General features: G+C 36.6%; 1 protein-coding gene across 2 annotated transcripts; it reads right to left on the bottom strand.

Annotated features, from left to right (window-relative positions):
- Nucleotides 1–668: 668 nt before the first annotated feature.
- On the bottom strand, nucleotides 669–11,084 carry LOC131334103 (protein Brevis radix-like 1). Of its 2 annotated transcripts, none has more exons than XM_058368980.1 (6): nucleotides 10,633–11,084; nucleotides 8,884–9,047; nucleotides 4,272–4,636; nucleotides 3,186–3,315; nucleotides 1,704–2,086; nucleotides 669–1,125 (listed from the first exon to the last, which is right to left on the bottom strand). In XM_058368980.1, exons 2-6 carry the CDS (start codon nucleotides 8,995–8,997, stop codon nucleotides 1,047–1,049), a joined length of 1,071 nt encoding a protein of 356 aa, XP_058224963.1. In that variant the 5' UTR covers nucleotides 8,998–9,047; nucleotides 10,633–11,084; the 3' UTR covers nucleotides 669–1,046. The 2 variants fall into 2 exon arrangements, with proteins under 2 accessions (XP_058224963.1, XP_058224962.1); XM_058368979.1 differs by having other exon boundaries at nucleotides 10,638–11,078.
- Between the last annotated feature and the right edge of the window lie 12,370 nt (nucleotides 11,085–23,454).

The following is a 23,454-nucleotide window of genomic DNA, read 5'->3' as shown; positions in this document are numbered from 1 at the left end:
GGTGGGGAAATGGAGTTTGTATGGGATGAACTTTCAAGTAGAATATTATTCTGCACAATTTTTTCTACTAATTTTTGGGTGTTGGTTGAACTAAAAATTTGAAAAACAATTTAAGTGAAACTTTCTCCATCAATTTTCCGCAAGTCATTTTGCAGCTCTCTACCATAATCCGACCATTAACTCTCTCTCTCTCTCTCTCTCTCTCTCTCTCTCTCTGGCTCCAAATGTAAATTACCTTCTGTTTTTTTTTCAAGTATTGCTAATGCCAAATTTTTTTTTTGTTAATGCTTAAACTATGTGCAAGGTATAAGGTTTTTATGCACTAAAGTTTTGGAACTAACAAAAATAATTTTTTGCTCTTATCATTTTGGAGCCACAGAGAGAGAGAGAGTGTGTGTTATAAATTGGATTGTGGTTCTCTCTCTCTCTCTCTCTCTCTCTCTCAACTGTGGTTCAATTGACGCCACAACACATGAACAATATTAAGGATAGAGCGACTGGGTGATAACGGATTGAGTACTGTTATTGATATACATGAACAATAACTTGTACTGAAACTAATTGCTGTAAAATTCGCGGTGTGAAATTTTCTTTTAACTGAAAAAGAAAACAATTTCGAAATCCAGATCTAAAACTAGTACATACTCGAAGTAACGAACTCAGACCTGTAAATTCGGAGAAACTTTTCTTCGGTAAATAATGTCAGAGAAACTTACAAACTGTTGGTGTGAACTGTGATGATCACAAAACACATATCTCTGAGAAATAAGAGCCTCCAGAAACTAAACAATAGCTGTGCCTCAAATGGCATTCATTTGAGTTACTGTCTATCTACTTGCTAGATTATGGCCACTCTGTGCACTGATTCCTTGCGAAAAATCAAAACATGGTGCCATTTCAATATTGAAATGTTAAAAGGAGAATCTGATCTGTGGTGTCAGTATTAGTGGATAGAATTGTAACGTCATATGCCGAAACGAATTTGATGATACCATATCAAGAGTAAATGTGAGGACATCTTTGGCCTGTGAGAAAAAACAAATAACTCAAAGATATTGAGCTTGTATCCTATCCCTATTCTGTTCCCACCAGACCTTCGCGTGTACTTCTCCAAACCTTTCGCGGCTGTGAAAAATGGAAATATCAATCAGCAATGTAGATGGAAACATCAATTTTAAGGTCCTTATAAAAGGAAATCCCTCTGGGCAAAGCGGTAGTAAGGAACATACCTTGAAAGGCGTCATTACAAGACATAGTTAAGTATGAGGGGGGGGGGGGGGGGGGGGGGGGGGGGGGGGGGAAAGGGGAAGTGTAAATACATACAACTAATTGTTTGAACAATGACAAAAGTTTACCAACGATAATTGAGTTACAAAGACGAATTTCATGGCTTGCCAAAACTGCTTTGTAATACACCAGTATGTCGAGAAATCTGCTTGGTAAACTGACTTTCAAAGTTTTTAAAACAACCCAATTTTAAGAAAACATCAAAAGTCTAAAGGTGAATTGTCAAATTGTTATTGCACAACTGTTTGAATTTTGAAATAACAAGGGAAATGGAAAAAAATGAAGATGGAGGCGGCGAAAACAATCTCAAAGAGGTTAAATTTGAAAAAAAAGAGAACACATTGGAATCAAGGTTCTAGTTCCACAAAAACTGCACAAAAGAGAATAAAACGAGAGATCAGGTAAACTATCCATACCTGAATCTTACACGCCGTAGCTCTCTGGTGCCATCAGCTAATTGTCTAATGGTAATGTACACCCCAGGCTCATCTTCTTCAATCCATTCCGAATCAATGTCGCTGGCATTGCTAATCGAAACTGAAGCCTCATCTCTAGATGAGGTGGTTGTTCTTGAAGCGTCCATTGATGATGTCTCACCCTTAGGGGCTCCGGTGCCATACGCAGTACTTGACCCGGCAGCATAGTAGTGGTGGCTGCCTCCTTGATCTAAATGCTCCGGTGGGAGATACCCCTTACTCCCAGAAGGTTTATAGTAGTTTCTTGGAGTCCATTCTTTGTTTAGTGATGGAGCCATCGGGCTTTCTCTAGCCGATCCAAGTTTCGAGTAAGAAGAATCTCTCTGCATTGTTGAGAGTTCAATTCTATTAGCTACGGTAATTTCATATCAGTTCATTTGGTGATTTACCTATTGTTGAAAGTTTTGAACTTGAGTTGTAAGTGGTTATGTAAAGGTAGGGAGGCAAACAGTAGTAAGAATTGAATCAAAGATAACAAGTCAGCTTGTGTAGTGACGTATCGAAGTAAGCTGTAAAGGATGGATAACTTTATAAAGGACTAATTACTAAGTGACTCTCTCCTGTTAAATCTACTAATATTGTGAAATGTTAATTTGATAACATGTAGGTCAGACAAAGTATATCAAGTTATCTATTAGGCCATCACCCTTATCATGTGCAATCCTGTCTTAGATGCAGAGATGAAAACACTGAAACAAGCAGGGAATGAAGAACTGTATCAACCATAAAGAAGAGAAATACAATGCCAATGGGGACCAAATGCAGACGGATAGGCTTTAAGCCAAGACCTTCTACAAGCCAAAGCTTTGATACCATGTTAGAAAACAAATTTTCTCAAAAACTTGAGTTATAGGAAATGGGCCATGTATATCTAAGATGTCTAATATCTCCAAACCCCAACCTACTACAATGTTAATCACAATAACTATCCTGTTGATGCAAGGATGATCAGAGGTGAGTTGGGTCAGGTAGCGACCAAATTAGAGAAGGGGTAATAAAATGTGGTAGAACTTCTTTTAGTCTGAATAAAGAGAAAGGCCTATCATAGTGTTTGTCCTCCCAATGAAGGATGTTTAAAGGTGAATGGGATATGCTAGATATGTACCTCTTAAGTTGGTAAAGGGCTCGCTAATATGACTATATGAATATCAGACCAGGACAAGAGAAAGTAAACCTTACCTTCATATTCAGTTGGAGATACTGGAAAATGTGCAAATGTGGATTTTGTCATCGTGGTTATAATTAATCAGGAAAGACTAATTTCCTTTCTCATGGGTGAGGGATTTTCATACCAAAACACGTGTATTTTAGTTTATATGGGAACGATTTTGTGATTCCGGACAAGTTGCCGTTCAAACAAAACAAAATCTAGCAAAGCAGAAACCAGTGAAATGAAAGTGGGGAAGTAGATAAGTGGTTCACCTCACACTCAGACCTAGAGGGAGTGTCAAGAGCTTGTTGATTGAATTTCTGAACATTGTAGAGCTCCATGATTCGATCATAGTTCTCGCCCCACCACCGTTGAGCTTGCCATTTGTCAAACATTTCTCGGCTTCACATTTGGAATGTTCCAAGAAATCAGTATCAAATCTTGTATGATAAAATAAATTCAGCAGAAAAATCAACAATCGAGCAATTTGGTATTCCAAAAACTTCATATAGTCTGTTTGTTAAATTCCAAAATCTGAACGTTTTCTTGTGAGGAGATGAGCTTCCCCACACACCTACCTTGTTGCATGTGGAAAAGTCTAGTTCATGCATTGGTTGACTCTGAAAAATGTGATCTACGTAAAAACTTTCTGATGATCATAAATCTTTCAACGTGGACTCTTTAAACACCCCCGTGCATTAAAATATACAAAAAAGGAAGCACCAGTCGAGGGTCAACAAAAAAGGAAGCCCAGCAATACATCGTGCAATCCAATAAGGCAATAAATGTCAATTTCTATGTTATATGGACCAGGGTACAAGTATCGGGCTTGTGCTCATGGTTACGTGTCGAACCTTTCTAAACTTAAACCTCAACACATAACGATATGTGTCAAAGTTCTGGGTAGGGTATGGGAATATGTCCAGTGTCCTAAACGCTTCATTGTATTTTACGGTGGATAATATTCTTTGGTAACATGTTTAACTATTTAGAAATTTACCAAAATAAACAACACTAAGAAAATGTATCGAGTTTCTATTTGTCATCCATATGACAGGTTAGAAATGTATTTTTTCTTGCTGATGTGACCTTTTTTTTTTTCCTTCACCAATTATGAAAGACAGGGGATTCAAGCGTTTAATCCGTGTTGAACACGTATTCCACACCCTTGCCAAGCGTTTAATAGTGTTTAAAATCCGTCTATTTAATCAAGGGTAAATTCTTCAACTCATTGGTCTACTTTTTAGGCTCTCTGTTCCTGATTATGCAAAATAGATTCAGAGCCATTTTTCCTGGATTTCCAATTTTATAAGAGAACATAGTGCATGAGCAAGAATTTGTACAGAACACTTGTGTACCTGAATCGGATTCGTTTGAGATCATTCCCACCATTAGGAAGAGACACAAAAGTAATTTGAACCCCAGGCTCCACCTGTGCCATCCATTCTTTGGGTTCATCCTCATCATCTAGCACCACTTCACCACCTCCAGGGGTCCGGTCACCACCAAAAGCCCTAGTGAACCTTGAATCTGATCCACTCGGGCGGTGACCGGTTCTAGTAAAATCCCACGCGGGTGTTGAGCTCGAGCTTCCTGGTTGCATGTAGGAGGGGTAGGGGACCCCTTCTGAGATGGTGTCGAACTCTGGGAAGGGCCGTTGTCCTCTCTTGTAGCTACTAGAGCCTTTACAGGAACCCGACATTTTCAGTGCCATGTCCTTTATCTGCATATTGTTGGAATCATTGGTTAGGTAAACGTAATAATACAGTTCTTCTCATTGTTCAGCATTTCTTCATTGAAACTAACCTCATAACCTATCGTAATATGCTCGAGCTCAAACAGTCAAATCTTCATATGGGGAAATAGGTTTCCAATTTCCATGCACGATGGTAAACGGACTTTATGACAGCAAAGGATACGTGACAGTTTCTTTGAAAGTTGATTACAACTTCAAGGGCATTGTTTCAATAGCATTGCAGGCCAGTTTTAGTGATGTGGCATACTATTACGTTGAATAGAAATTTGTTGATGGCAAGTGCAATGAAGAGATTAACGATATCTTTCTTTCACTCATTTCTGAATTAACGGCAGTCTTTAATCTAGAAAACCTGCTATCTTGCTCTAGAGGCAAGGAATCTTTTCGGATATTTAAGGTTCTAGAGTACATTAGAGTTCTGAAAACAATTTTAATTCTCACCTGACAATACTTAATAGATACCCATTAGAATTGCAAATGCGAGCAATGCCACATATAATCACATTTCCTATTCCTAGCACCAACGTTATGGTGCATTCTTGTGCGCACCCAATATGAGAAAATTTTGGCAGAGTGCCAGAGCCGTTGCACCAATGGCAGTTTAGTAGCTTGATTTTGCTATTCTTGGTTGAGAGTTCAAAAACATCTGATGAACATGGAATTCCATACTATGCAACCAGCCAACACTAATGGGACCTTCACTAATGTACAAGTAATAATCTACAAGTATGACACTACGGTATCAGTTTTGGACACTGCGGGGGTATGTGGGCGACCGAATTTTGCATTTTTTGGGATAGACTCTTTGGTGAAAAAAATTTCACAATCAATTTTAAATGAGACCCAAATGCATTTTACAAAAATTAGAATGAAGAATTCAAAAATCACATCCAGAGGAGCTTTTTGGATTTTCATTTGAATTTTTTATTTATTAAAGAGTACGAGTACAGTTAGAATCATCCACTCTATACTGAGTTACCACTCCTTTCCGTAGAAATACATCCAAACACTCTTACAAATTGTTAAAATACAAATCAAAACCTATTTTTTAGATTAAACATCCAAAAGCGACATCTCTGCAAAATATATTCTTCACATATCATCCAAACACTTTCACATATTCTAATTATCACATATTCTAATTATAATCCAAGAATCTGTTGTCTAAAATCCAAAATCTGAACACCCCCTTACTGTCCTATTTCATTCAACAAATTAAATGCAGCTGGACTAAGAGAAAACATAGTCAAAAGTAATGGTCTAAAGTTTGAAACATCTATTAACCTTTCTGCTAAAATTTGAGCCACATTATGGCCAATCATAAATGCACTTCACTGGGTACTCATAGGATAGCATTTTGCCCTTTTCTTTTGTGAGTTTTGAATACTTTTGCATAGAATGGATCAGACAAGAAATCAATTGTGGGTCACAGCAAGGACACTATAAGATATCTTTCCTCAATATGCTGCTTCTCTTTTTTCCCAGGATTCCCGCTATGATACTACCATATGTGAAGCACATAGTCAGTAATGGAATGGAGTTCCATAGTTTTTACAAAGAAGTGATCAAATCCCTTCACTCCTATGATTGTGTCTTTAGAAGGAAAGAGGTTAGGTTTTCTAATGTGTGCTACAGTTGGACCCAAAGTTTTATGAATATTTTTTTCTTTATTTCCCCCCTGTGGTTGCAATGTTTGAAGTTGTACCGTGCACCTTCATTTCCTCTTCAACGTAGTCCCCCGGTCACTTTCCTTTAGTATTTCAAGCGATACAACAACATGTACAACTCACGTTACCGATTATTGAGGGTATATTAGGCTTTCTACAAAAACTATAGCACAAGAAGGAAAAGGGCTAAACTATGCCATGGTCCTATTAGTTTTTTTGTATATCACTATGGTCCCTCAACGTTTCAAACGTGTCTTCATTCTGTTTTGTTTGTCTTCAAAATACTAAGGGAAATGACACAAGGACTACTTTGATAGCAAGTAACAGTCTAGGGTGAGCTAGGGTAAATTGCTAATAGTGCAGAGACCAATAGTGTCATTGAAAGGTGGGGGAGGGGTCCAGGGGATTTGGTATTGCAGCAATATTCAGCTTTTCTGGATGTTGTCAAAAATCCTTATAAGAAAAAAAAAAAGTTGGCAAATAAAAAAAGACAGGCTGTCTATACATGGGTAGACAAAACTACTCCTGAGATGTGCATCTATGGCCTCACAAGTGGTGTCCTAATCATCTGTGAGAGAACTCTTTATCAGAGCAAGTCCATTAAAAGCTCTTTTCCTACCAAGGAACAAGTTGTTTCCTTTTCCACTTTTTAGATGACAACAGATTCTCTATATAGATAGCCCAAGGGTTACTCCGGTTGGTTGGTGGATTTGCTCCCTCACACAATTAACCAATGTTCAATACTTGGCTCAGGCCGCAAGAAAGTAATTTATGGTGAATTCCCTAGATATATGACTTGCCTTTGACCGGGTTGGAAAGGAGATTAGTTAAGGTGTGCATAAGTTGGCCCGGATCCCTTGACCGTTGAACCAAAAGAAAAAAAGAAAGAATTCTCTACATGGACATCAGCAGAATTTTACTTTTCACTCACAATCCAACATGAGATCTAAAAATAGATTGATGAAACCTTTACTCTCTATCTACCAAGTACAGCCAATGCTTTATATGGGGACCTACAAGAAAGATAGCATGCATGACCATCAAAGAATTGGAGAAATTAAAGTTGTCTTCGGTGCTTCAAAATTCAAATGCAGAATTCTCACACAATTGCCGATGAAAAAAAAATTCTCACAGAATTGCAAAACCAACAATACATATCATTGAGGCAACAGAAGTACGAATTTACTGCCGATAAAAAGAGAGCATAAATTTACTAGCAAAAAGCAGAATGTGAACTTTCTCAACAATCCACTGTAAAAATTCAAAGAAGAATATCAAGAGTTCAAATGATGCCTATCCGCCCATCAATCAGTACACACAAGAAATTCATGCTGAAATTCAAGCTGCGAACAAACATAACCGTCCCAAAATTTCCTAAACCAAGTCAGTTAAGATACTTCTCTGCAAATTTTTTTGTCATGGCTCTTCTACTCTAATAAGATTCACACAAATCACCGGACATTTTTCCCCCTCGAGATCGCATCTCTAGTTTTCCTATCCGAAAAAGTTTCCATATTAGCTAAATACTTCGCGGAGTCTTCAAAAACCATGGTGAAGACAAATACCAATCAGAGTTTCAGAATCCAACTTCAGGGGCCAGCTAAAAGACCAATAAAACACTCTCTTGTCTTACAAAGCATCATTTTCGAGGTTTGATTCTGTTCAAAACAACAAAAAATTTCTCTGGGAATTGGGAAACATAGGAGGACAAAGGTAAAAGGGAAAGTTCATCTGAATGTGAACTATGTCTGGGTCAGTCAATCAAGCCAAGGAATTGGTTTAGTTTTGTTTCGCATGGAAAGCTTTACAACCTGTGAACTCGACATCTTGGCCCCTCTGCCGACCCAAGGAAACAATATCTAAAGTGCACCATCAGGCCATTTTCTCCTTACCCATAAAGAAGGGAAACGTTTTTTTTTTCTTTACAAAATACCGGCAGAATTATTCGAAATGCATGTGATACCAGCAAGAGCTTCTCTATTAGAAATTATTGAGGAATTACTCTGTTTATATGAGTTGTAATCAGGGGCAAAATGGCATGGAAGTCTGAAACTCACATTCATCAAATTATGCCTCAAAAGTATATATTTGGACTACAGTTAAAATGCTTAACTGCTCTCTCTCACACATACACGCACGCGCGCTATTTGTTCACACCAAGGTTTTAATCATGACACATGAGGTCACGGTTCAACGGTATCTGTAATAGAGGTCGTTCAATTAAAAATAAAAAACCATTTTTGATGAATTTTATGAATACCTAAATTATCCGCAACGGCTGAGTATCGGCCGTAAACGGGTTTGTGAATAAAAAACGGACCCAATACATACTGGAAAAACTGGCCGATGCATATGCGATTTTCTAACTGTTTTTCTTGTATGACTATCGACTAGAGCTTATATTCATCCTATACGAGAAGGATCAATGATTATTAACCAAACGAAAATGGTATAAAACATGAAAGTTTTCCATGAAATTGAAATACTCCTCGTGGGTGATTGCAAACGCGGGTAATTATAAAGTGGGTGAGGGTATAGGATTAGGACCTGGGACGTCAGGCCTTTGACAGAATCTCTTGAAGACGGAGTTCCACGCGCCCCCACCTCGTCGTCGTCATCGTCTTCATTCCTTCGCTTCGAACATGTTATACACGTCAGCATTTCCCCCTTTTTTTAAATTCACCCCTTTTTTCTGTTTTTCTTTATTTTACCTGTACAAAAAACAAAAGACAAACACATTGAAGACGCAATAAATGCATTGATAAAGCAACAGTGTACAAATTTGCTCTTTCGGGCAAACTGCTCCCTCGGTTGAAAATGTCGCATCAAATTCCCAAAAAGACCCTCCAAAGCATAATACAGTAACATTTTGAATGGCAATTTCGGAAATCAATACAAACAAATTAGCGACATTTTAGAATATGGTGCCCCAAGAATTTAGGATAAAATAGACATTAGACCAATGACGTTTTATTTTGTCTTACACAAATACCAACGGTCGATGGTCGATAACGACAATGTTCGATTGATCAAATTGACTTTCTTAAGATTGTATAAGAACTTATCCCTAAATGGTCACTCTCTTCAAATAAAGTCAGGGATTACTGATTGGTTGCGGGGAAATGGAAATAGAACGAACAGACAAGAGGGCGAATATAGAAAAAGAAATCCCCGTTTCCATTTGATTTTTTTTTTTGAGAAGGCGATCGATTATGAAGGATACGAAAAAGAAAAAGAAAAAGGAAAAAAGAAGGAAAGAAGCTCGGGATCAGTGAAACTGGAATGGAATGGAATAAATAATGGAGCCAATAATTAAAAGGTGAAAAAATTCGAAAGTGGCCTCAAAGAGTGTAATGTGTGTGCGTGCTTTTTTAATGTGCAGAAAAACGAATAAAGGAGAACAGGCCGCAAAGAGTAGTAGTAGTATAATCCATACGCAATTCCTCTTTCGTGCGTATCACATCGATCTTCTGTTGTTCAAGGAAAACCAAAAGCGAGCCATCATTCTCATTCAAAACAAGAGGGAGAGAGAGTGGAACAGAGTAGAAACTAGAAACCTGTTTTTTTAGAACACGCGAGTTTCCAGCTGAGATTACGAGGACCTCGATCAATTTTGGGGACCAGTACTTCTTCTACCGTTTACCATCGAGGTCCAATTAAAGCCGTCACAAAATCCCGTAATAATTGACCCTAGAAGAGGTGATTGCAACTGTGAAATTTCGAACCTCGTAAAACGTTAGTAGAAAATTGTTTTTTTGTCACAAATGACAAAATGGAAGCAATGAAGTGAGAACACTGCTTTAAGCATGGAGTGATAACTGTCTAGCGTCAAAAGCGTTTGGTGAATAGACAGAGAGACAAAAGAAGATAAAAACTCCACAGTTGATTGAATTAAATCGTACTGTGTTCTACTTTAAAGAAAAATGGTCCTGATCTCTCTCTCTCTCTCTCTCTCTCTCTCTCTAAAAAGCACTGAATCCTTCCTTCGGAAAACTTTAGTTCTTCTTCTTCTTCGAATATTGCAGTACAAATACGGTGTTTATAATTACATAAGCATGAAAACAAACCAAGAGTTCAACTAATTTTAGACCCACAGAAGGAGATTAAGAACAATGTAATAGAATCACGAAATCAAAACAAGTATAAATGAAACGGAGGAGGTTCCAACGAAAACAAATAAGCACGAGACAGAGAAAGGATTTGAAGATTCAGATTTTGAAAAATTTATTGCCGTACTAGTCACTTTACAGAAGAGAGATATCTGATTACCAATGGAGAATGGATTCCTGTACTCACTTTACCTTGAAATGAAGCTCTGTCTCTCTCTCTCTCTCTGTGTCAAAACAAGGAGTCAAAATCAGTAACGCCCTTTAACGGAGATCAATGTGGTGGCCTACTTTACAGTCCTTGTGAGCTTCAAACAGAGTAGAATGAAGCTCTAAATCTTTCTGTAAAGCAGCCAAATCTCTCGGAAATCCCTTGAATTCAGCTTCGGCGAATCAAGCTAAGATATCAGCATTTCCTCAAAATCTAGAGGGAGACATGGAGAGCATGTTTCAGCGACATAGACACGTGTAGCTAGAGAGAGAAAATTCTTTTACAGAGTGATTCCCGGGAACGAATCTCCGCCGGTGGAGAAATGCCGGCGAGACTCCGGGCTGCTTTTGCGATTTGATTGAGAGAGAGAGAGAGAGAGAGAGAGAGAGAGAGAGAGAGAGAGAGAGAGATCACAGATGCTACGCTCCAGGTTCACGTTTCTATTATATATATATATAGACGAGTATATATATGGAGTATTTGCGTGTGGGAACAAAAGAGGAATATATGGACACAAATCGAACATGTCCCACGGTTCCTAATAAAATTTGATCTTCAAATATTTATTTTTATTTCTCTATTTGTCTCTCTTCATTTATTATTTCAAATTTTTTTCTTAAAATCCAAATTAAACAGAATTCAAAGGTTATTTAAAAGTTATCTTACCTAATAAAAAACTTTCAAAAGCTATTTAGGGCCTGCTTGGGAGGCAAGTTGTGAGAATATATTCTCTCACAATATATTATAACTACATTCTAGAGGCACAATATGAGAATCAACCATTGAGGAGTTTTTCTATTCTAATTTTGGATTATATTCACACATTCATAATCTATTTTGAGCATTATCCTCATAATAATAATACCCATTTATAATCTATTTTAAGCATTATTTTCTCAAACACTACTTTATTGCAAAATCTATTTTGCACATATCTTACTAACACTCTACCACATTCATCGACATTCACCACATCCCTCACCTCAATAAATCATAATTTATTCTGACCACAATCCAAAATAATAACTCACAATTCGAAATGGACAATGCAAAAATAATTAGGCTCTTAAACGGGCCCTTAAATGTTGATCTTGACAATTATAACTTTAAGGTATTGCCATGAGAATTTTAAAGTATTTACTATAGACATAATACAACTCTTTTATGCACTATAATTTTAGCATTATCAAAAACAATTTTGACATTATTAGCATCCTGATACTGAAAGTGCCCGTTTGGTTTATATCAATTGTCTTTAAAAATAACTGATATTATTAGTGTACAATAACATTTTTAATTTTTTAATAAATATTTGACATTAATTATTTGTCTTAACGAAAAAACAACAAACTACAGAAAATGTGAATCAAAATTAAAAAAACTCAGACAAAAGATAAAAAGAACAAAAAAAAAAAAAAAAAACAATTCTACCATACAGTATTTTTCAAACTTTTAGCAGTTTATAAAAAAAAAGTTTTAATTTCACTATAATTTTTCCTTTTTTTAAATTTTACTTGTGAAAACGAATAATTAATCTAAAAAAAATCAAATGTGAATATAACAAAAATACTGACAAAATTTTTGCCAAATTATCTCTATACTACTATTTTTCACATGCAAAGAAATGATAGATAGAGATGGAGAAATGTTGTGCAGTGGGAATTGATTTGATGGTTCTTGATCTATCAAAATCATCTGATTTAATCAGCTACATTTTATGTAGTAGGAGTAATAACCTGAAAAGCACCTTATATTGCGTCCTCCTCACGGTAGACAGGAGAGAGTACCCCTTTCATGCCTAATCTAGACATATAGGTCCCACATGTTCTCGTTGATCAAGACCAATCCATTACCATTCCTTTACTGTTCTGTCTATACGTATTACACCCGTATACTCCTATCGACCGCTATCCGACTATTTCTTTCTTATATACACTTTCTCCGTTTCAATTTATTTGTCTCGGTTTTATTCTAACTGGATTAAAAAATTAGTTATATCTTTAAAGTGGTAATGAATTTTATATCCAATATGAATTTTGTTTAATAGATCTCGATTTATTTTATCATTCAATATTTTCGAAATCACTTAAAACATTATAAATTATAAGATATAATTAATTGAAAAGTGACACGAACTTCCAAAAATGACAAGTAAATTATGACAGAGGGAGTATATGTCGGCTCTACGCATTTAATTATGAGATGGATCCACACATATGTGAAAAGTCGAGCCCGATTCAATTACTGAATGAGCCCATATAAACGAGTCGAGTTCATACAAACTCGAACTCAAGATCGGCTTGATTACTAAACGAGTTGAGGCGAAACAAAATTAACTCAAGCTCGATTTGTTTTCAGTCCTAGTTATGCATATATATGAGAGCATAAAAATATTACTCCTACTTAAAACATTTGAATTTATTAAAAGTAACGAGAAAATGAGAGCCGGAAGCAGAGACTACAAACGAGAGCTAATTAAAAAATATTACCCGAATATTTATAGTATGAGATTTCAAATTTTCAACGTCGGGTGGATGAATATCAAAAAAAAATTTAACCACGCAATAGAAGGTGATATCAATTGCTAGCGACGTATAAAAGTATAGTATCAAAAAAGTTTGGCAAATATTTTCAATTAACTTAAATAATTACTCCTACAAAAACATTGCTTTACTGTAGATGCACAACATTCTATGTATATTTATATTCATTTCAAAAGGTAAAAAATTGAACTTAGTGTTACATATTCAACGATATATTCATACAATCTTAGGAGAACGGTCTCTGAATTTCTCAAAAATAAATTATAAATGAGTGAGTGTTGGATATATTTAAAACCATTTAGCGGACAAACTCGAGTAATTTTGATCTTTTTTTATTAAAAAATATCACTAGAATTCTAGAAAACTTTTAAAAGTTAGAGAGGAAGGTCTTCTGAGCTCATCCCTCCCTCCCTTGGTAGTGCTTGATTTTCCCCCTAATTTTTTTTTTCATTGCATAAAGTTGGTCAAAGATGACGTTATGTCCCCTTAGAGCATCTCCAAGGAAGATAGCAAAACCAAAATTAATCTATATTTGGAGAGCTATGTCATCAAAATCCACTCTAAGGGAAGTAGCAAACTTGCTACACCATTTGCCATAACTCTCTCTCTCTCTCTCTCTTCAAGTTTGACGAGTGAGAAATGCTTCTTCAAACTTCCACATCATCAAATTTATTATTTATTATTGGTCAACTAATCAAATTGAACCTAGAGCTTTTCTCTCTAAGACAAAACTTTACCCGCCTTCTTTCTTCCATCCCCTCCCTCCTCCTAGGGTTCTACAACCCTAATACGATGCGGGAGGGGAGGGCTTTCCCTTGATTGGTGTTTTTCTTCCTCTCAAGTTTTTTGCATTTAATAACTCCCTCCTATCCAGTGAGGGTCTTTTCTCTCGATCTCAGATCTGAGAGTTTCTTTGTGTTTTTAATTCTTTTTCCTTTCCCTCGATTTCTCCTTCATCATCGAGTTGTCATTTCGAGTTTCGATAATGGTGATGGTCCTTTGGCGGCGATGATGATCTAATGACAAATTAGATTGGTTGGATTGGCTTCCCAATATTTGATTCATTTGGGGAGGTTGTCTTCGTTTTGGTTCAGATTTTGGATAGCACAAAAGGTCTCGTCCTCCAGAAGCAAAAGTTGTCATTGAAGATGTTTGTTGAAAAGTTGATCAGTTTATAGAAGTTGTGATTTTTTTCGTAGATCGATAAATATAGTTGCACACATTTTGACAACTTCGAATTTTATGAGGTTTTAGTATTCATACTTGGATAGCTAAACCTTCTTATTGATTATTCAATCTTCTATGGAGCGATAATCATTGTATGTACTACTATGCTCTTTTTTTTCAAAAAAAATTTCTATCATGTTGACAAAAAAAAAAAAAAACTTTTTTGACAAAGCGGTCCCTTAAATTATGATAGGTACTCCCTCCATCCAATATTCTTGGTCCTGTTTCACTTTTTATGCCACTCAAACAATTGTCTATATCTCACAATCTATAATATTTTTTACAATTTTGAAAACTTTGTTCAATAAAATTATTTAAGATCTATCAAATAAGATCCATATTTGATATAAAAACATTATAAATTAAAAGATATAGTCTATTTTTTTAGAGCTCCCAAATAGTAGAAAATAGGACCAAGAATATGGGACAGAGGGAGTAATAAAAAAGTTTGAAGACTCTGTTGAAGTGCACTTGGAGATGCTCTTATTAAATACACGCACGCCGTGGGAGAAGGGTCCTGTCCACAGACCAGTTTTGTCCAATTTTTGCATCCAAGTCGTCCAAGAATGTTTTGGACGGCCCAAATTTGTTCTGGTAAATTTTTATTAGGAAATATGACAGCCAATGACGTGTTTTGATAATTAATACCCGATGACATTTTTAGCATTAACAAATGTTCTTAACTTGTCCTTGGCGGGTATTAATTATCAAAACACGTCCTGAGCCGTCATTTTCTTTTTTTATTACAAAATATCCAAAACACTCCCAAACAAATCTGGACCGTCCAAACATTTTTGAAAGGCTCGAATGAAATGGACGAAACTGGTTCGGACATACTGGATAGGATCCGACCTCCACACCGTGATGTCTTACTACTCCCTCTGTCCCTATTTAAATATTCACTACGGTTCTGCGTGTTATTTTTAATGGCTTATATTTCTCGATGTATATGATATTTTATGTTTTTAAGATCATTGTCTTATAGAAATAATTGAGATCTATCAAATAAAATCCATATTGCATATTTTTAGCAATATACATTGAGAGATATAAATAATTGAAAATGACACGCAAAACTATAGTAGACATACATTTAAATAGGAACGGATGGAGTAACATCTTTCGACTGTTTAAGATTTCTAAGAGTTGTACTGTCTCCTACTCCCTCCGTCCGCTTTTGTTGGTGCAATTTGGAGATTTTCATAATTTTGAAGACTTAGAATTATAAAACTAATTGAAATATATCAAACAAGATCCATATTGCATATTTTTTAGAGTCTATACGGGAGGATATAAACAATTGAAAGTGGCACAGATCAGGGACGGAACCAGGATTTCGTGAATGCGGGGACCGAACTATGAATAACAAGATTTTAAAGTTTCAAGGTTCGGGAATTCAAATACTTAGTTTGTTTTGGTTTACGTTTTGAGGGAGGTTTTTCTAGTAATGAGTGAAAAAAAATAGAAAAATAGATGAGATTAATAATTGAAGAAAAAAATTACGAATGACCATACACAGAGAGAGGGATAGGGTTTTGAGATCCAAAATGAACACATTCTTAAAGCATTTAAATATCTAAATAATATCCAAAACAAAATATCATATATAGGTGTTTTTAACAAACAAAAAATAGCTAATATTAATATTAATATTTTTTTTTTAAATCCAGACCAACGCAGAGACCGTGGCAAACGTGTGTGTCGTGCCATTTAACTTTTGTGCCAATCATGCTTCGTACCGTGCCGTGCCCGTTTACTTAAATCGTGTCGTGCCATGACTTGCCCATTTACTCAAATCTCCGAACCATGAATTCCTCCAACTTTGCCTTACAAAATTCACTACAATGGTCTGTTTTTTTGTTTGTTTTCATGTAGTAAAATATTTGATAACTATATTGTAGAAGTAAAATTTAAAGAGCCAATTACCCAATGTGGCTCACCCTAGAGAGGACCCCCTACTAGTATTTGTATTCTGAAATTCGACAATTTATTAATTTCAAACTTTATTTGCATAAATTTAAATTATGGAAAACAAAGTTGAGAAAAGATTTTTAAAAAATGAGAAAAACAGAAAAAAGGAAAACAGACAGAAAAGTGACACTTGTCGTGCCGTGCCGTGCCATTTAACTTCTGTGCCAATCGTGCTTCGTGTCGTGCCATGCCCGTTTTCTTAAATCGTGTCGTGCCGTGCCGTGCCATTTTCAATCGTGTCGTGCCATATCGTGCCGTGCCATTCTCACGGTAGACAGGAGAGAGTACCCCTTTCATGTCAAATTATTTAATAATTTTTTTCCCGTGCCTTGTGTCGTGCCCTTTCGTACCCGTCAACCCGTGCCGTTCCTATGCTCGTCAAACCCAAACCCGTGCTCATGCCCAGCTAGAACCAGGTCGTGCCGTGCCGTGCAGTACCCGACTAGGCCTAAAACCGTGTCGTGCAGTGCCCGTTCCACTACCGTGTCGTGACTGTGCACGTGCCCGGCAAAACCGTGTCGTGCCGTGCCAGGCCAACTTCCGTGCCGTGTCTGCCCACTTCCGTGCTCCGTGCCAGTCCACGTGCCCACTAAAACCGTGCCGTGCGCGGCGAAAACCGTGCTCCGTGCCCGCCCACGTGCTCACTAAGACCGTGTCGTACCGTACCGTGCCGTGCCAGGGCACGACTATACCCGTGTCGTGCCACATTTAACTGTGTCGTGCCAGCGTTGTGCCGTGCCGTGCCGTGCCGGCATGGTCCGTTTGACACCCCTACATGGCCCTCATACCATGCGTAGATTCATCTCTAGCACACAGACTACCAAGGGAGTGCAACAAGTATAGAATGATGGAATAAGAAAAAAAAATTGATTGGGAATCATCAAGAGGAATTAGAGATGGGCAGATGGTGAGGTGAGGTCCTATCAAATTGCATGCACGTACGTACAGTTGATTGACTCTGTCTCCACAAGGGAGGGAGCTAGGACTGTAAAAGAAAGAATCAAAGTAGTACAAATGCAAATCCTGATTGGAATATGTCGAAAGATTGCAATCCAAAGCATGTCTAGTCACAAACACTACAACAACAGAATCTAAACAACCGGCCAGCACCACCTAAACCTCGATTCAAGTTTCTGTTTTGTCTTTCTAAAATCTGTAACTGGTCAGACCTATATATTCACAACCAGTACGTAGTACTATCCTACTCCTCCTCCAAAACATGTCTAAAATTACTATTCACATCTCTAAAAAAAAAAAAAAAAGATTTTGCCACTTCATTTTTTGTTAATACCACTCCCCTGTAAGTGTATTTTTAGTGCAAAAAATACACTTGCAGGGCAGTGGCGTCAACAAAAAAATGGAGTGGCAAAATCAACAGCCTAAAAAAATTATCTATATATTTTTTGTTACGCAAAAAAGATTTTATTAATATTTGAAAAAGATTACGAAGATTAAACTGATCTCGAACACAAAGATTACAAATTGTCTATACTTCCTTTGTTCCTAAATGAGAGTCCATGTTATTCTTTCGGACACTTCAAAAAATTGTTTATATCTTTCAATCTATCATGCTAAAAATATTCAATATGGATTTTGTTTGATAGATCTCAATTAGTTTTATTAGACAAAATTTTAAAATTATAAATTGAAAGATATAAACAAGATAAAAATAATCAAAAATAAATAAAAATGGACTCTCATTTTGAAACGATGGAGTATTTTTTAGGTTTATATACTACTCCTCGTCATCCCACAAAAGATATCCAAAATCACTATTCACACCTCTAAACAAATTGTCTGTATTTTCTAGGTATGTATACTACTCCTCGAGTCTCAACCCACGAAAGATGTCCAAAATCACAATTCACACCTCTAAAAAATTTATCTATATTTGTTAGGTACTTCCTCTGTTCCAATTTACATTTGTCTAATTTAAAAAAATCAACTTATTTAGGAAAGATAATCATTACACTCTAAGGCCCCGTTCCGGAATGAGAAATAAGTACTTATTTTTTAAGAAGGCAATTTCAAGCTCAAAAATGATGGGCTTATTGTAATATAAAAATATGCATTATGGATCTTGTTTGAAAGATCTCATTGAGATCTTTAATACGGTGCAAAAAAATTTGAAAAATTATTTTTCATTTACATTATTTTTGAGTTTGAAAATGTGAAATAAGTACTTATTTTTTAAGAAGATGTTCTGGAACGGACTCTAAGAAGTTTAACTTTTCACAAATATTGTACCCTTCAATTCAAATTGTAGTTGTCACTACAAATCAAGGAAGAAGGGTAAAATGGTACTTTTGTAGAACTTTTTTCCAGGTCTTCTCGAAATGAACAAACATTTTGGGACATAGAAAAGTCAAAAAGTAAACAAACAAAATGATATGGAAGATGTATATACTGCTTATAACGACCTGCACTAGTGGTTCACAAAGATCCTTCGCCTATCCAAGCAATTCAAAAGTTTAAACTCAAATGTGCCATGTAGCTTTATTTCTATGTCCAATAGTCGATTAGTAATAAACCGATGTAACTTCAAGTGGTGATTTGGTGAAAAAACGTAGGCCATTTATTAACGTGGACAAACAAAAAAAACCCACAAAAAATATAAGTTGGACCGAGGCCATGTTTCAAGTGGTGATTTGGTGAAAAAACGTAGGCCATTTTAATCAACAAGTTTTGATATTTAAGCATCTTGTTCACACTAGCTAACAACTTATCAACAATTTATTTCTCAATAATTTTTTCGCTCACAAACCCATATATAACTTATTTACTACCAGAAACAATTTGACATTTCTTAACAATTTATTCACTACGAAAAACACCTAACAACTTGGTTGTAACGAATTTTTTCTCACAACTTATTTGCTATCGGAAACACCCTGAATGATTCATTTCCAAATACTCCACTATTGATTCATGTACTTGAAGGGTACGGAGGGAGCCATATTTAGCCGCACGTCAGACTATGAATACGAGCGGTAGGGGGTGCTTCTGCAGTGTAGCGCAGGGTGTTTGAATTTGGTTGCAGAACAGAAGTGGGTAAAACCTGCTGGTCCTTTGGTCGGTTTTGTCAGCTCAGCAGCTTAGCCAGCATGCATGAGCATTGCTTGTTATCCATTTTGCTTTGTTTTGACGTTGCGGGCAATGTGTTTTTTTGCTTTACCTTTAACCGCTGTTATTGTTCAGCCTGCTCCTCCTTGCCTTTATTCCTTTTGGGCTAAGGCTAAAAAAACCTCTCTTTAAGCAAAGAAGAAGAATGCTCTGCTTCTGCTTGGTCCCAACAACAAAAGAAACAAAACTGATGAGAATGCATTAATTCAACATTATCAACCGGTTCGCTACCATTGGTTTCCAATTCATTTTTAGTATACTACCAATTAGCCATAGAAAGGGGAAAAAATAAAAAGGGGAGTGACTAGTCAGGAAAGGATGTGAGCCCATAAGTGTAGGCTTCACTTTGAGCCCCATTAACTAATCTAGACTGCTCATTCTCTCCGTCTTGTCGAGCTGGTAATTCATGTAAGAATTCAGCTTCGTCTAGTATCGGTACGCAACTATGTGAATTGAGCATAGCTAACGAAGTCTGATCAACTTGAATTCTTACATGAATCACTAAATAAACAAGATGAAAAAGTTAACAGATCAATTATCAAAAAAATAAGTGCGACTTGTCCAATCGTCCCCAAACTATTACACCAGTTTCGATCTCAAAGTAGGCCGATCGCATCGCAAACAAAATAGTTTCGAGGTCGCACCTTTGCACATTCCTGAGTTCTTCCAAATATGGAGTTTCACTAGTAGAGACATTGAAATTATGTTTTCCACTTGGCCAATCACGATTGGTCGCGACATAATGGTACATGGCAATGCTTAACTAGTGAAAATTTTCAGCCATCTCTTTTTATTTTTATTTTTTAGGGATGTATAAAAGTGTTGTTGAAAAAGGGGTTCTTACAAGATCTTCTTAGGGAAGAAAAGCATGGTCAAGGTCCAAAGGTAGCAGTCAATTCTTCTTCTTCATCATTATTCATTTCCCACTAATAATTGGTTCAATTTGAAACCCATAAGCTCATAATCATGCAACTTTAATCAGAGCACCTTCCCGTTATTTTCATTTTGTGTTTTTTCCTTTTTGTTAAAGGGTGTGAACCGTACAATCCAGGGACCATATCCTGTTCAATTTTCGCAGTCAATGTCGTGATTAAATTATTGTTAATGTTTCAGTTAATCAAACTATTATGTACTAATCAAACATAGTCACATTCTGGTGAAAGTAAAATGTAGGACATCTACCACCGAGGTGATATAGTTCAGGTGGTTGGAGCAGCGAACATCATGAGGTTGCTCTTCTCCCACTAGTCCCGAGTTCGATACTTGATTGGGACCAGATGGTTGGGGCAGAGGGTTTCCATTTAACTTGCACATCGTTGGAGGTATGGTAACAGAGCCTATGATGTGGTAACGGATCGATATTTTCTCCCCGATCGGGTCAGCTATATATGGCTAATTAAGTTCAAACATTTTAGATCGGGTGAGTTTTCCAATTGATTAAGGGATCGCTACGCTGGTTTAATCTAGCCTACCCCTTAACTTTGAGGGTATATTATGTGTCCATGTGTGTAACATCTTAACAGATGAAAGCTTCAAGTAACAGGTCAACACTTGGCAAGGCAGGAACTCAGGAAGTGCCATTAGATTAGCACCATGGTGAAGTTTAATATACAAAAGCAAGCTGTATTTAAATAATAATAATGGAATAAAACTACGTACCCACCTACTATATGAGTTTTTGTAGACTTCGGCGGCTTAAGCACTTAGGTGAGACCTTTTTATGGGCTAATTAGGGAAAGCAATTCCTAAGGGGTGCTTAAGCACTAAGTTTACATTTTTTTCCCCCCACAATTCGTTAATTCTAATCTAAACTATCTTAGGGGAATTGGGGAAGGGATGGGGCTTACAAGGATCGAACTCTACCCATGTGCATGGAAGTATGTAAGGGAGGCCAATTGCACTCCACTCCACTTGCACTAAGTTTACATTATGCCCAATGATTCTTTAATTGAAGAAATAAAATATGTACAGTCCAGCTCTTATGAGAACCACCTTATTTTAATAAAATGCGGACCTCACTTTCCCGATCGAATTTCGATGATCCGAGCCGCTCAATGTGTTCAGAACGTGATTTTAAGGGTACTCGCGAGAAATCAGCAAAAAATATGATTGGGAAGGACTTCATCCGAGCAGTTTTTGTTTATTTTTTATTGAACGGTTCAAACAAAAACTACTCGGATAAAGCCCTTCCCGATCATTTTTTTTGCCAATTTCATGTGGGTATCCTTAAAATCACGTTCTGAACACATTGAGTGGCTTGGATCACCAAAATTCGATCGGGAAATGAAAGAAATGAGGAGGTCCGACTCCTTCATTTAAGACTGAGTGAAAATATGTATCGCCAATGTATGCTTACTTGTGTTTTGAACAACAAGGATTGATAATGGTCAAATAGAAAATATATTTACTTGGGCCTGTAGGCACATTTTTCGGTTTGTCCATTCGATAGTTATCAATGGTCAAATAATTGGGGGATTTGGGAAAGGGAACAAGATCAGATCATCATTCCTTAGAAATTCTGTCCTCCCCAAATCTCTGTTCCAGCCAAACACTGCTAGAGATTTTCAAAATAAGTAAATAAATGGGTTTTGATTTGGGTTATTTTTTAGAAGATATTGGGACAAGTTTTTGTGAAATGTCGCAACACTTTTTCAAATGAGTTGTGACTTTATGTGTATGATTAATATAGCATCCATTAAATTGGAATGTGTTTATTTGGAAGAGTTGAGTTTGTTGGAAACGGATATGGAACATGGGGTTGCCTCCAAGAGGCATAACCCTTCTAATTAATTATTTTCATGAAAGGGTCCCTACTAAGAGGCGTGATTCTTTAATTGTCTTAAAAAAAAATGATCATTCTTAATGTGTGTTTACTAAAGACACAACATTTCATGTAAGGGTACCTATAATTCACTAAATAGCCATTTATTAAGTCATTCCAAAGAATCCAGTCACCGAAAATTCCATATTGGATTGCTCACTCTCTACTCACTATCTTCCCAGAATTTTAGGCACACTCATATTCTGTTATTCTGTAGAAATAGAATATCGGATTTGCTACAACCCGAAACACTTCATCTGGTGTGGGTAAATACTGTCTTTAGGATAGCCTTATCCTAACGCGCCTCAAATTGTTTGTACCATTCTAGATTTTTTAAGAGACGATGCCATCCCATTCATCATTTTGAAGACCGAATTTTCAACAATAACTAACATGTTTTTTGAAGAGGTCTTTGGCCCAACATCATTGTCCGTACACGGCCAAAAAACTAAGATTAATAAGCTTGAGACCTTAACCGTCGCCCATACGACTTGAACACTAGCCCTTTTAGTGACAAAAATGGTTCAATTTGAGCACAACTTTCTCACCCGAAATCAATTTTCTAAACGAAACAAACAAACAAATGTGTTGGAATTTGGGGCTGGGGCTGAGACCAAATTGGGTCGCCCATGTGGACATAATCAGGTGACCGATTAAGGTGTTGCTCTCCTTGGTTTTTTGGAGAGTTTTTTGAATTTTTTCTTTATTCAATTTTTTTTTTCTGCGTTTGTGAGTCCTGCATCAACAGCTAAATAGAGTTGGTTCTATTTTATCTTGATGGAGGAATACAAAATCAACTCTATCTCCTAGGGGTACTGGAGTTTGTATGCATCTGGAATGCTCCTTTTAATTCCTGCAAAAACACATAGGGAAAAACGCAGAAAATTACTACTCCAATAGAAAAAGTTTCTCTCTCTAGTTATCTCTCTACCATTATAGAGCTCGTGGTATCACTTCATCGCTTGACATTATTGTTGCTAAGTTAGTGTTTGTCTTCGGAGCTCGTGATTCATCCACAAAAAATCCGATTCGAGGTAACCCGAATATCGCTTCTCCATTCGTTATGTATCGTTTTGCAATGTGAAACCTTGTCTCTACCCCTCAACAATTAAAGTT

This window comes from Rhododendron vialii, chromosome 7a (genome assembly GCF_030253575.1).
Source record: "Rhododendron vialii isolate Sample 1 chromosome 7a, ASM3025357v1".
Classification (NCBI taxonomy): domain Eukaryota; kingdom Viridiplantae; phylum Streptophyta; class Magnoliopsida; order Ericales; family Ericaceae; genus Rhododendron; species Rhododendron vialii.
The sequence above is the reverse complement of the archived record's forward strand: the minus strand, read 5'-3'. Positions and strand labels throughout refer to the sequence as shown.

Bases quoted from the DNA above. Each gene is read 5' to 3' on its own strand.
- LOC131334103 (XM_058368980.1), bottom strand. From the start codon at position 8,997: ATGCTGACGTGTATAACATGTTCGAAGCGAAGGAATGAAGACGATGAC. The intron at 4,637-8,883 runs GTCCTAATCCTA...AACAATATGCAG, and splicing joins TCAAAGGCCTGACGTCCCAG to ATAAAGGACATGGCACTGAA. The intron at 2,087-3,185 runs GTGAACCACTTA...TCAACAATGCAG, and splicing joins CCTCTAGGTCTGAGTGTGAG to AGAGATTCTTCTTACTCGAA.